This window comes from Columba livia, chromosome 6, assembly GCF_036013475.1.
Source record: "Columba livia isolate bColLiv1 breed racing homer chromosome 6, bColLiv1.pat.W.v2, whole genome shotgun sequence".
NCBI classification, from domain to species: domain Eukaryota; kingdom Metazoa; phylum Chordata; class Aves; order Columbiformes; family Columbidae; genus Columba; species Columba livia.
The window spans coordinates 19827862-19840135 of record NC_088607.1 but is presented as its reverse complement, the minus strand read 5'-3'; the positions used below and the strand labels follow the sequence as shown (position 1 = coordinate 19840135).

General features: G+C 38.6%; 1 protein-coding gene across 1 annotated transcript; it reads left to right on the top strand.

The window, feature by feature from the left end:
• The first annotated feature begins 1372 nt into the window (after positions 1-1372).
• Positions 1373-2901, top strand: CH25H (cholesterol 25-hydroxylase). The gene has a single exon (XM_005502995.3). The coding sequence runs from the start codon at positions 1511-1513 to the stop codon at positions 2333-2335; it is 825 nt and encodes a 274-aa protein (XP_005503052.1). The 5' UTR covers positions 1373-1510; the 3' UTR covers positions 2336-2901.
• The last annotated feature ends 9373 nt before the right edge of the window (positions 2902-12274 follow it).

Sequence of the window (12274 nt, the reverse complement as noted above, 5' to 3'; positions counted from 1 at the left end):
GGTAGAGTCTTTGAAGGCTGTCCCATACTTGTCTCTACCAAATAACTTCTGATTGCCTGAGTAGTAGCACAGATAATGTTACTGTTTCAGTTAACTCCTTGAAGTCTGAGAAGAGTGCAAAATTTGCACTTCCTTAAGACCAGAATTTCTTGAAGAGAAAATAGTTGAGATTGAAAGCAAGCCTAGGTATTAAGAGAAGTCCATGTGTAGTTCAGAAAAGGTCACTGCTAATTAATAATTCTTAAATATTGAGAAGCAAGGAAATTCTGTCTCCCATTTACCCCCATCAGATTTCTTTTCTGAATAGCAAAGAACTAAAATCGTCTGAACAGGCTAATAAAGTCATTCAGGAAGTTGAGCTCATTTCCAATATTAGAATAAATGCTGTACCTACAAAAGAGGTGAGTTCATAGGAAGTTGATGGCAAGCTCTGTTTTCCCTAAATGTTCAAAGCTTTGTCTTTTTCTAAAAGCACAAAGAAGTGATGTCTTAGTGGTTAAATCGAAACCTTCATCATTTACCCCTAAAATACTCTTATCAAATTAGAAATGTCAGGACTCCAGCCTGCTAGCTTCTGTCTGCTCTGCACTTGCCTGTCGTCAAAGGAAGATCTTTTAGAGGACATAGGTCTAACCAGTGGATCTTAGTTACATAAATTAGTTTAATACCTGGGTAAAGGATTATTTCCACATCATATTGCTCAAAGAACTGTTGAGATGTGTAGTGAATATTGCAATAATGCAACAACATTTGTCACTATTTATCTGCCTGGAAGCATAATAAGATTTTACTTTGTATTCTTCCCATCAACCAGGGGATATTTTATCCCTCAAAAGTTGTTGGCTCAGTTTTGTATCTAGTCAAGTCCGGTGGATTTTGCCATGTCAAGTAGATACAGGAGCATTAAGAAGAACATGACCTCAAAAGTAGGCAGAGATAAGTCACAGCCACCACATTCAGACTGGAAGCGTAAGGTTTTGACTTAGCCTGATGTATACTGAAGCTATAATTAAGAAAATGTGTGTTTGCACACATCCACTACCCACCAAATATCCACAGGTGAGACCTAGGGTTTAGGTACACATACATCTTTGGTAGCAGTCGCATTAAAAAATCAATGGTAGGTTGTATTTCCTTATTTGTAAAGGCAAAAGGGTAACAAAGGACAGCACAGTTTAAAATCACTAAGAGACAGCAGTTTTTCCAGTGTGTGCACAAAGTAGAGTGGAAAATGTTCCTACTTTCTTTTTCCTGAATTCCAGTGGTAGATGTCTGCATTTCTGCTCATTTTTCCTATTTTGAAAGTCTCTTGTAGAGCTCCAGTGATTGCCCTGGCCAGCTATTCTGATCTGAGATTGTAATGCATTGCACCACTTCTGTATAACAGGACAGGGAACTTCCTCTTTAAAGCCACATATGACTAAGCAAGGAGGATTTCTGATGGGCGGAGTTTTCCCTTGAGCAAGATAAAGGCTTGCGGGATTTACAGACCTCTCAGACTGCCATCAGCATGAACTGCAGCTTGCCAGACAGAGTGCTGCTCAGCTGCGTGATGCACGGACAGCGGGACAGGTTGTTCCTGCAGCCTCTATGGGACTTTGTCACAGCAAAGGAGCCATTGATCAAGTCACCGTTTTTTCCAGTGCTGTTTTCTTTTACAGTGTACATGGCTTTCTGTCTTCCATATATTGCGCTGGACTTTTTGAGCACTAGACTACCAAACTTGAGCAAATACAAAATCCAGCCGCAGAACTATCCAACTCTTGGAATGATGGTACCTTGCATTATTCAAAGTGCATATCACCATGTCGTTTTGATCTTCCCAGTGACATTTCTCCACTGGTACTGGAGACCAACGAATCTACCAGTGATAGCTCCAGAGCTGCCTGAGGTCCTGCTGGAAGTAGGTGTTTGCCTGTTTCTGTTTGATTTTGAGTACTTCCTGTGGCATTTGCTTCATCACAAGGTGCCTTGGCTCTACAAGACCTTCCACAAGGTGCATCACAAGCATGTGTCAACATTTGCTCTTACTACACAGTATTCCAGTGTATGGGAATTGCTCTCACTGGGTTTTTTTGCTGCTATCAACCCAGTGCTCCTTGGATGCCATCCTTTGACAGAAATGATTTTCTTCCTTGTAAACATTTGGTTGTCAGTGGAGGACCATTCAGGATACGACCTTCCGTGGTCAACTCACCGACTTGTGCCTTTTGGTTTGTATGGAGGAGCACCACATCATGATCTCCATCATCTGAAATTCAAATCAAACTATGCTCCTTACTTCACCCACTGGGACAAAGTCTTTGGGACATTCACAGAGACACATTCTAATTAGATATATTTACCTGTGGATAAACTCTTATTTTTTTATAGAATAAACTGGGACATTAATTTTGCAAAGACATGGTGAAGATTGTATATTTGAAGCTGCCTACAAAAGCAATAGCTATTTATAACAAATCCTCTTAATATATGTGTATTTTTATGTATACTTGGAACTGCCTTTGTTAAATGACTGCAAATGGGAGGGTAAATATCTGTTGCTTAAATTTGTTTGAGTCAAAGGTGTAAGGGAAGCATTAAGAGACATCCTCTCTTCTTTCCTTTTTTTCCAGCTTTTATAAAGCATGTATTGTATTACTGTATGATGTTTTATACATACACCAGAACAATTATCTTACTGTTGTAGGATGATTTATGATGTAAACAGAAAAGATACTCACCATGGGTTTTGTGGAGTTTAATTTGCCAGAGCATATTATTGCTCAGTGGTGTTGTAAAATGTTGCTGCCAAACAAAGCTAGTTGGCTAACTGTGCAATAATTCTGATATTTATATTTTAAACCTTGATGTACTGTCTGCTTTTAATAGAAAATAAACATGGCCATTCTTTTAAAATTATATTCTGTTTTATTTTATTCATTCTTCTGTTTATATTAGGAACAGGTGCGATTCCTTTTGCATCAGTGCAGTTTGAGTTTCAGACTTTTCTTATTAAAATATTGTTATGTTATTTCAGAAGTGAACCATTTACTTTTTCTCCAGAATCATGTGTTATTTTTAAATAGTTTTGCATTTTGTAGAAACAGAATATTGAAGAATGCAATTTAAAGAGCCACAATGAAATGTTATTATTACATTTGTGAGAAGCTTGAATAATTTTCACTGAATTTATGGTGTGAGAGCAGAACATTAAGCAGCCCCATAATAAAAGGGAGTGTTGGTCCTTTACAACCACATCAATTAGTTATTACTTGCATGCAAAGACCTGTCAAGGAATATTTCAAGCAGATTTCAGAGGAACAGAATGAAAGCTTTCAGGACCCTAAACCATAGAACAAAATGCCTACATGTTGCTAGAAGAACAGTTACATATAAAACATTGCCTTGTAGTCTTACAGAAGTCACACTGAAAAAAGAAAAGCAGAAAGAGACAAGCAAGCCTTCCATGTCTCATTCAGCAGAGATCCATATGGACTTCTGATGTCCACTATGTAACATTTTAATGCTTATAATTTTCTATCCAGTATTACTAATAAAATTCTCAGGATAGTGATGTGAACAGAGAAAGTGCAAATAATGTAGAGAGTGTGTAATGAACACTTATGAATCATCATCAAAATATGTCTGTCATTATGTTATGGGTTGCAGGACCTTACAGAGGCTGTTTGTCCGAGAGAAGAGAGAACCCTTCATATTTCCAACAGTGTGAACTTACAAAGGGAACAGCACTTTTGGACAGTGCAACTTTTTGATAACAGGAAATAATTTTCATAAACATCTTCATAAACAGTATGAAGTGCTGCAATCTTAGTGATGAACTACTCCCTCTGCTCTCTGGATATCACAGTAGAGCAACCCTTCTTTTCAGTGGCAAGAACATGACACATCCTGAGAGCAAACACTGAGGCTTAAAAGAATACAAAACTATAATTTTTGCCTTGCATCTCTTCAGCTGAAAGAAAGAATTCCCAATCTTTCTGATTATTGTAATCTTCAGTATTTTGGGGTGTGCTACAAAGAGAAGGAAGTTTGGTTTTGTGTTTTTTTGTTTCTTTTTTTTTTTTTTTTTTCCTGCCAAATGCAGGAGGCAAAATACAGGCTCTGATTTCTTTGAGCTGTTTAGTCATTTTGAGGTATCCCAAAGTTACCCTCTCAGTTCTAGAAATCCCACTTAATTCAGCTTGGCAAATGCTGAGCGTCTGACAGGGGTGACCTCTTGTTTCAATGAGTTATACCTTATATTATAACTACATATTGTAACTTTAACAGACTTTAACAGTCTGTTTCAGGTACCATTGGCTCTCTAAGTAAGCAAAGTTAAGGCTAACTGGTACTTGAATATATTGCTATAGGAAGCTTATGAACAAATCCCACAAGAAAGGTTGTAGCTGAACCCCTGGGGATTATTCTGCTTTTTTGTGTGAAGCTTAAGTGTTGATACAACAAATACTTTACTACTGGAGAAAGAGTCCTAGTCACATGCAGGCAAAACTATGCTTGCTCTTGGCAAGTGAGACTCATTTGGTATTGAAGGCGCGGTGTAACAGCAGTGAGGATGATCAAAGCGACACTGGAATGAGGCAATGCACTCCATTATGATCCTGCCTACTCTTCTCTCCCTCACATCCCTCACAAGTTTGTACAACTTTAGACACACACCAAGAATCCATTTCCTCAGATATGGAATTTCCTCCAGGTTGTATCTGTACTGGATCTCTTGCTAATCAGACTTGGATTCCCAGTTTAAAGGTTCATTATTGCATGAACTTGGAATACCAAAAAAACTCCAAACAAACAAAAGTTGTCAAATGAAAATTCAACTAGTACAAGTCTGGAGTGGCTTATTTGAATTCCATACTAGAAGTATCGGTACTTCATTGCCATGACACAATCCTAGCATACCTTGTCGCTGTTTGTCCAGTGCTTTGAAGGTAACTTGGGCTCTAAACCGTGAGGGATTGAAACCATTTCCATACTGTGTGTACTTGGAAGCTCTTTCCATAATAGCATACTATAATATAACTTTAGATGTATGAATGAGAAAAACTCATCGGCAGAGGCCCAGACAAACATGTAACTTCAGGCCTTTGTAATTCAATGGAAAGCAAAACATAGACAAAAACACCTACTGAAGATAAAGCAAATAAAAGTTGTTGGGTTTTTTTTCCTGTTTTCATTGAAAGTTCAGCATATACTGTACCACTGAGCGTGAGAGCACAGCAAGTTCTGTGTATTGATGGTGCTGAGATTTTAAAACAGGATTTTACAGATGTCACTTCCTATATTTGCATTTCCCCATGGTCTTTACCACAAGTCTTTACCAGACAAATGAAACGGCATGACACTCTATTGTAGGGGTTTATGTCAGAAAATCAAAACCAACTTTCTTTCTTCTGTTCCAAAATTCTCCTGGCTTCCTTCCTCATCATAATGTGACGTGGTATACCACACAGACTTCCTATTTAATCTACCAAAAGCTCATCTGTTGTAATTTGTGAGTAAAGAGAGGAACTTTGCAGAGATCCTTGAAGCTATAAAATGAGATTTTTTATGCTGTTATTGTCCACTTTATATGTTTAAAAATCCTGATTTAATAAAGGTCAAAGAAATAAGATTTGATGCATGTTTCTTTGTAACTGCATCTTAGTTCTTAGAAACATGGTTAAATGTTGAACTCTTTGTTTAATCTTAAAAACTGCAGGAGTTCCTGACTTCTCACTGGCAATTTAATACTGTGCCTCTCTTGAAACTTAGGGTGAGTCTTTTGAACGATAGTTGGTTTGGTAGTTTTGAGGTAACAGTATACAACATGGCAAAGGGACAGGTTTTTGCCTAGTGAGTGCATTATCAGTGCTGCTGGAAATAGTGCTTGCTCCTCAGGTGCTTTCAAGAGAGCCTATGAAGTTTAGAGCCATGATAAGTCACTATTCATTTCTGGAAAAGATTTTCTCCTTATTCATGTTGATCAAATGCAAATACTTTAATGGGGAAGCACAAGACAGTCTACAGTCTACAGCTATGATTTTGTATTTTTTGAAAAAATAATATATGTCATTAATGGATTTAGTGACTCAGTATAGTGTATTATCTGGATTAAATGAAAAACTAGCATCTCTTTGGGCTATCAGACTGTGCTATCTCTAAACTAGTTTTGAAGCAATTTGTAATGACAACACTTAATTGTCATCCCTTGCCCCTCAATGTTATTGGAAGGACTGAATAACTTTAATTTGGCTTTATTTTAGTGGTCTCAGCAGTCACTTCAGCAGTTTTACTTATTCTTGCTTTCATGCACAAGGAGGAAGCTTTCACTATTAACTGCCTACATCCATGCAACCGTTTTGGAACCAGTTACAGTTCTGTATCTGGAAAAATCAGTCATCTTGGACTCTCTCAAAATAAAAAAAAACACCACCTGGATTCATTCCCAGATGACCTTTGTTGAGAGACTAATTAGTACAAGCCTTCTACCACATTTACATGTAAAATGCATCTCAGACCCATCTTTTTGTGCTGGGCTTGGCTGATGTGCCAGCTTGCTTGAATATTTAGGCTGGTCCTGCATTGCTCAGTTCAATCCAACGTGAAAGGTCTTTATAGCACAGTCTGGAGTGGTGTTTGCAGTATGTTTTGCTCATAAAAACAACTGCCAAACAACTGTTTTCCAAAACTTAAATGTGTTTCTAATTTATGGAAATCTGAAGTTGCTTAGGACACAGAAAAAAATCCTTACCCCCCCAAACCAACCAACACAAGCATTCCAGACTTTAAAGGGATCAGAATTAATGCAGAGGAGCCTTTAGCTGTAGAAAACGATGGTGATATTTTTTAATCCTTTTCAGACTTTCTTCTTTTTAAAAATAAGCTTTGTAAAGCTTACTAACCACCTTGTCCCCAAATTGCAATGATTGCCATGATTAAGGCTGTAGGTATGGACAGGGGGAGGAGAAATGGAAACTGATGTGTCTGCAAGCATGCTCAGTTTTGAGACAACAGGTTTTACATGTAGAAAACCAAAAAATGAACATACCAAGCTGGATGTAGGCCAGACAGGCAGAAGCATGACTACTCTGGTTTTAGTCTGTTGAGAGAAATTTCAATACTACAGACACGTGATTTGGAGGGATATGGAAAGATGTGTTACCTATACTTCCAGTGAGAATTTAGATGGAAGGTACTTTTACTTGTCCTCAGAACTAAGCAGCAAACAATTCAGGTGATTAAGTAGCCCAAAGTCTAGGATAAGCTATAAAAAAAATCTCTTTTAAAGGTGAGCAAGATGTACCCTCTTTATCAAAATTATATGAAAAAGCACTGCTATAAACTATATTGATGTAGGGCTGTTTACACACCTCTTCAGGTGCTGAGAGTAGCTGTGGAGGAGCTTTGAAGCACCCCTAAGAAACAACACTTTTGCGTAATTACAAAGCCCCTTTAAGAGATTTATTTACAAAACTTCTGGAACTAGTCTAAATAGCTGACACAATGAAATTTATCAAGCTAACCAGAAAAATTAACATGGGAAATACATGGGTGCTAAGGGCTGGAATGGTTTAATACTGTGTAAGCATGGTCCTCTGATGCCTGCAGCTTACAAAACCTGAAAGCTCAGAGGTGGCCTAATCAGCTGAGCAAATAAATGCCTACCAACTGTCTTCCTTTTTTTTTTTTTTTTTCAATCCTAGCTATCTTCTCCACTGATATTCTGTTTTCCTGGTAACCCCAAAATACTTTCCTTGAACAGCTGCTGACAGCTTACCCTTCTCCCTTAAGAAAATTGGCTGAGTGCTGCCAGCTGCTTTGCCAGGTTTTCAGTGTTTTTTCACTTAGGCAGTCAAATGATCGTTCCCTTGTTCCTGCATCAGCTGAGAACCTGGCATACATTGCATGCATATGTCATCCTGCAAACAGAGGCTCATTCCTCACAACCTGTCCTGGAATACCATGTCTGAGGAGGTAAGCACTTGCCTCTACCCCTTTTTCTCTCTTACTCAGCTTTGGTGGGTCCATGCTGATGGGTCAGCAGGACCACGCTGATGCAGACCTGCAGGATGCAGTGTTTGAGGCCATTGAAGTTTCTCACCAGCAACAATTCTAGCATGACCAGGCCCAACCCAAAGCTGGAGCCTTGAGCAAGTAATGGCTTGGTAGCTCTGCTATTAATGTGGTAAGGAAAGCAAAAGAATACTTAATTACTTTTTCTGTGGGGTTGATTGTTTCCAGCTAGTATTTTTCCTCTCTTCCCACAGCCATAGTTCATTCTGGATTCAGCCGTGTCTGATGTTTCTTGCAACTTGCCTGTGGGGAATTGCTTTTCTAGTTTATGACATCTCTGTTTTGTATTACATAGCATGCGTGTTTCCCAAGCCAGAAAGCTGAAGCAAAATAACTAGCTTGCAACTGGCTGGCAGACAATTAGTTTATGTAGCAACCCTCTTTTACAAGTACCATGACTGAGAGTTTACTGTAATATTCTATCTGCTTTCTAGCAAATCCCAACACTGTGTTTATAACCAAAACCCCCTTCTCATGACTGTTCAACCTAGGTCCAAACTCCATGGCTCTGTGTCCTTTTCTTTCTGGAAATTAATTGCATAGTTGAGCCCATATGCTATATGCTTTTTTTTTTCCTCTCCTTTTGTGACTCAGATTTGTATCTGTTTAGTTGACCCGTTTTTCAGAAGAAGGAATTTAACTTCCCTCCACACTTGGCATGGCTAGCAGAAGAGCACTGTTTTTCTCTGAAAGCTATGGGCAGATAACAAAAGAGCATGTAATATGTGGAAAGGCACATGCCCTCAGTCCTATCAGCATAACAAGTTGATTCTCTGTTTTATTTCCTTTGCCTATTGAGCTTCAGCTCACTGCTTTCATGCTCTTCTCTCAGACATCTCAATTATAGAATAATAGGATAAATTAGTGCTCATATAGCACCAGTATAATTTCTAGAATTTAACTGTCCTGATAGAGCATAGTAATTTGCAGTTAGCACTATTACAAATGCTATTATTAATATAATTTTGAAACCCTGACCGAACTCTGCATGCCAGGAGCTCTACAAACACAGAGTAGAAAGCAATCTCCCAGGAGACTATAGGCATAACATGGACCTTCTGCATTCAGAAATTATTATACTTATAGCACCTGCTTTTTGCTGCCAAACTTTCTTTTGAGACCTTAGCATTCCCTGAGCTACATGGAGAATAAAAACCATAAATATACACATTCTTCATCCACTGTGAGCTGATGTATTTTTCCCACTAGGTTTGAGAGTAAGAAATGAGAACTGAACTTATAACTGTAGGAGGGTTTTAACTAAAAAAAGTGTGATGATAGCAGTGGAAAGTAAATATTCAGTCCTTTACTCCCAAGTGTTTTAATAGAAAAGCTCAATTGTATGCTTTACCTTGCTATGCCAAACAGTTTTCTTGGTACCTACACATTTCTGGTGGCTACAGTGAAATTGTGAAGTAATAGTAAATATATATATATATATATATATAAAACGTATTTTGTGAAAGCTGTATTCACTTCCTTGGTAAAAGTATTTAATCAAAACTTTCTCAAAAAAACATCTAAGTCTGACTTGGCAGTAATTGGTCTTTTCAGATACCTGAAAGTCTTGATGGGTGTGTTTTATCTACAAAGCACTAATACACAAACAAAACAAGTAATGGGGCTTTATTTATTTCCCAGTGATGTTATTACAAATCTTGATTGTTTAATGTAGATGTAGCACTGGCTAAGCTTCTAGCTGGCTGTGGCAAGGAGAGGGATTTAGAAGCTCATTTTGTTTGTTGCAGCACACATTACCAAAGGTTTAAAATCCAGTCCTGTTGAAGGGTTTTCTAAGAATTTGGTAGTTACAGCTGTGTACTTACGCTATTTCTGCCTTTTAATGCAAAAATTCCTGACAGTAGCATAGAAAAAATGTATTCTAGAATCCAAAGCAAGATTTGGACATGAGTCACACAAAGGTAACTGGTGTTTATTCTAACTACCTTTACCAGTGGCTTCCAGGGAAGAACTGTATTTTCGTTCTGCCTGGGTGGGAATTCCTGGATCAGATTATTAGTAATGGACACATGGCAGTTCTGGGGATTGTCCAGCAATATGTGATGTAGCTCATGATAGTGCATATATATCCATTTTCTCTCTCTCTCTCTAAATATCTGTATATAATTGTAATACATATACATAAATAAAACCCCATTGCCTGTTTTGGTGTTTGCGTATATAATACATATAAACATAATTGTGGTATTTAAGGTATGGTGTAAGAAAGCTGGAGATGACAGCAAACCAGAGTTGTGGCTGGTGGTTTGATAGAGGTAAACTTCTCCACAAAGGGCCCTAGGGAAGCACTGTTGGTAGATGTGGACACATATGCTCAGTCTTGGGAGCAATCTCAGGGTTTTCTTGACATGTGAATCAAGACATGTGAGAACAAGACAGCTGAAACTTTTGTTGTAGTGATAGTGTCAGTTTTTGCTCATTTTCAGAAGAAAACAACAGTTACACAATTGCAGCGTCTGTCAGGGCATTCCAGTAACTTGTGGACTTGTTACACAACTTAGCAGAACTGGACAGAGCAGGAGAGGTCCCAAAGATACTAAGTGATCCTACATTTTATGAAGAACACTAGCTGGGTAGACGCCAGGGATATTGACATGATTTTATTTACCAGATTAGAAGGAAACAGGGAGGAACCAACCCTGGTTCGCTCCGTGTGAAAGCAACCCGCTGGCCCCTGCACGAATGTGCAGCTCTGGATTAGTTGCAGCCTGCACTATCTGCTCCTTAGCTAAAAGCCAAATGAGATAAATGCAGGATGTTGCAGTGTGTGTGGGGGGCAGGTGAGCCTTGGGGATATGGGAGAGGACTGAGGATTTGGTGGGACAGTACAGAAAACCTGAAGGTAGCTGGAGATACTGCTGCATCAGGGAGGACCTAGCAGAGGTTCTGGTTTTTGAGGTTGTAGTGTGTAACTCATAGCAACATTAATTTACAGGAAACAAGAATTTACAACTTGCATGTAGTTTCTTTGATTTGAAGTGTCACTCTCTTTTTTTTCATTGGAAAGGGTCAGGATAAATATGACAAAATCAGGGAGTCAACTTGTGATCCAGACTGAAAAGTTTTGTGTAAAAGAGCTAATGATGGGCTCAGCAGTGTTAGGCTCCTTCACAAGAAGTGGAACTGCAGAGCTGTGGCCCCTCCTTGCAGAAAGGGAGAGCAGCCCTTGCAAGAGATTGTCCTGTAGGAGAGGGAATGATGGCAAACTGACCACATGGACAAGCAAGTGGTGGGAAGCACGGAGTGAATTCTAGGATGTCTGTCTATGGCAGACATTCTGTGTATACTGAACACCTATTCGTATTTATTTCTGGAAGTATTTTGGATGTGTTATAGTACCAGGAGTCTTTTATGACAGGAATCTTCTTATCTTTAACTTTCATTGCAACAAGAGGACTGGCAGGTAAAACTATACCGCTGTGTCTCTTATTTTGGCTCGCACTTCACGGTAACCTGTTTGAACTAGCTAACTCAGATAATGTAATGCCTGATAGGTACACTGGCCTTGAATGTTTTAATATATTTGCTATTAATCTTCAAAAAGTCTGATGTTTTCAGAGTAGGAATACACTGCCTAAAAAGAAGCTCAACCAGTGAGGCTTAATTACAAATATGGAGCTGATTTAAGAAAAGAGGAGGAAAAATAAAATAAGGAAACAGTATTCCTAGAGATGCTTAACCTCTCAAAACACACGAATGGCAGAATGAGACAGAAACATGACCATAAAGATCAGTAGTGTTTTTAGTGGCTAAAAACAGCAGGAGATTTGCAGTTTACCTGACATTCACTGAGAAAAGTAGCTTCAACCTTGACTAAATAATATGTCTCTTAAAACCAAGTTCCAAAGTCTCTAGAAGTTAATGAAGGAACAATTTATCTGAACTTGAGAGCCCACATTATTTTAGGACTGATAACTGTAGTGAAGTTTTGCTATAGAATGGCAGAAGTTGAAAGTGAAAAAATGTGTGGGTTGAGGTAAAGCTGGTTTAATATGTAGAGTAAAAGCAAAGCAAACCAGTGAGTTAATTCATTACTTCCCATTGGCAGGCAAGTGTTCAGCCATCTCCAAGAAAGCCAGACTCCATCACATGTAGTGGTTACTTGGGAAGACAAATGCCATCACTCGGAACACCCTCTCCTTCCTTCTTCTCCCAGTTTTTGCACCAAGTGTGACATCATATGGTATGTAATATC

Bases quoted from the DNA above. Each gene is read 5' to 3' on its own strand.
- CH25H (XM_005502995.3), top strand. From the start codon at position 1,511: ATGAACTGCAGCTTGCCAGACAGAGTGCTGCTCAGCTGCGTGATGCAC.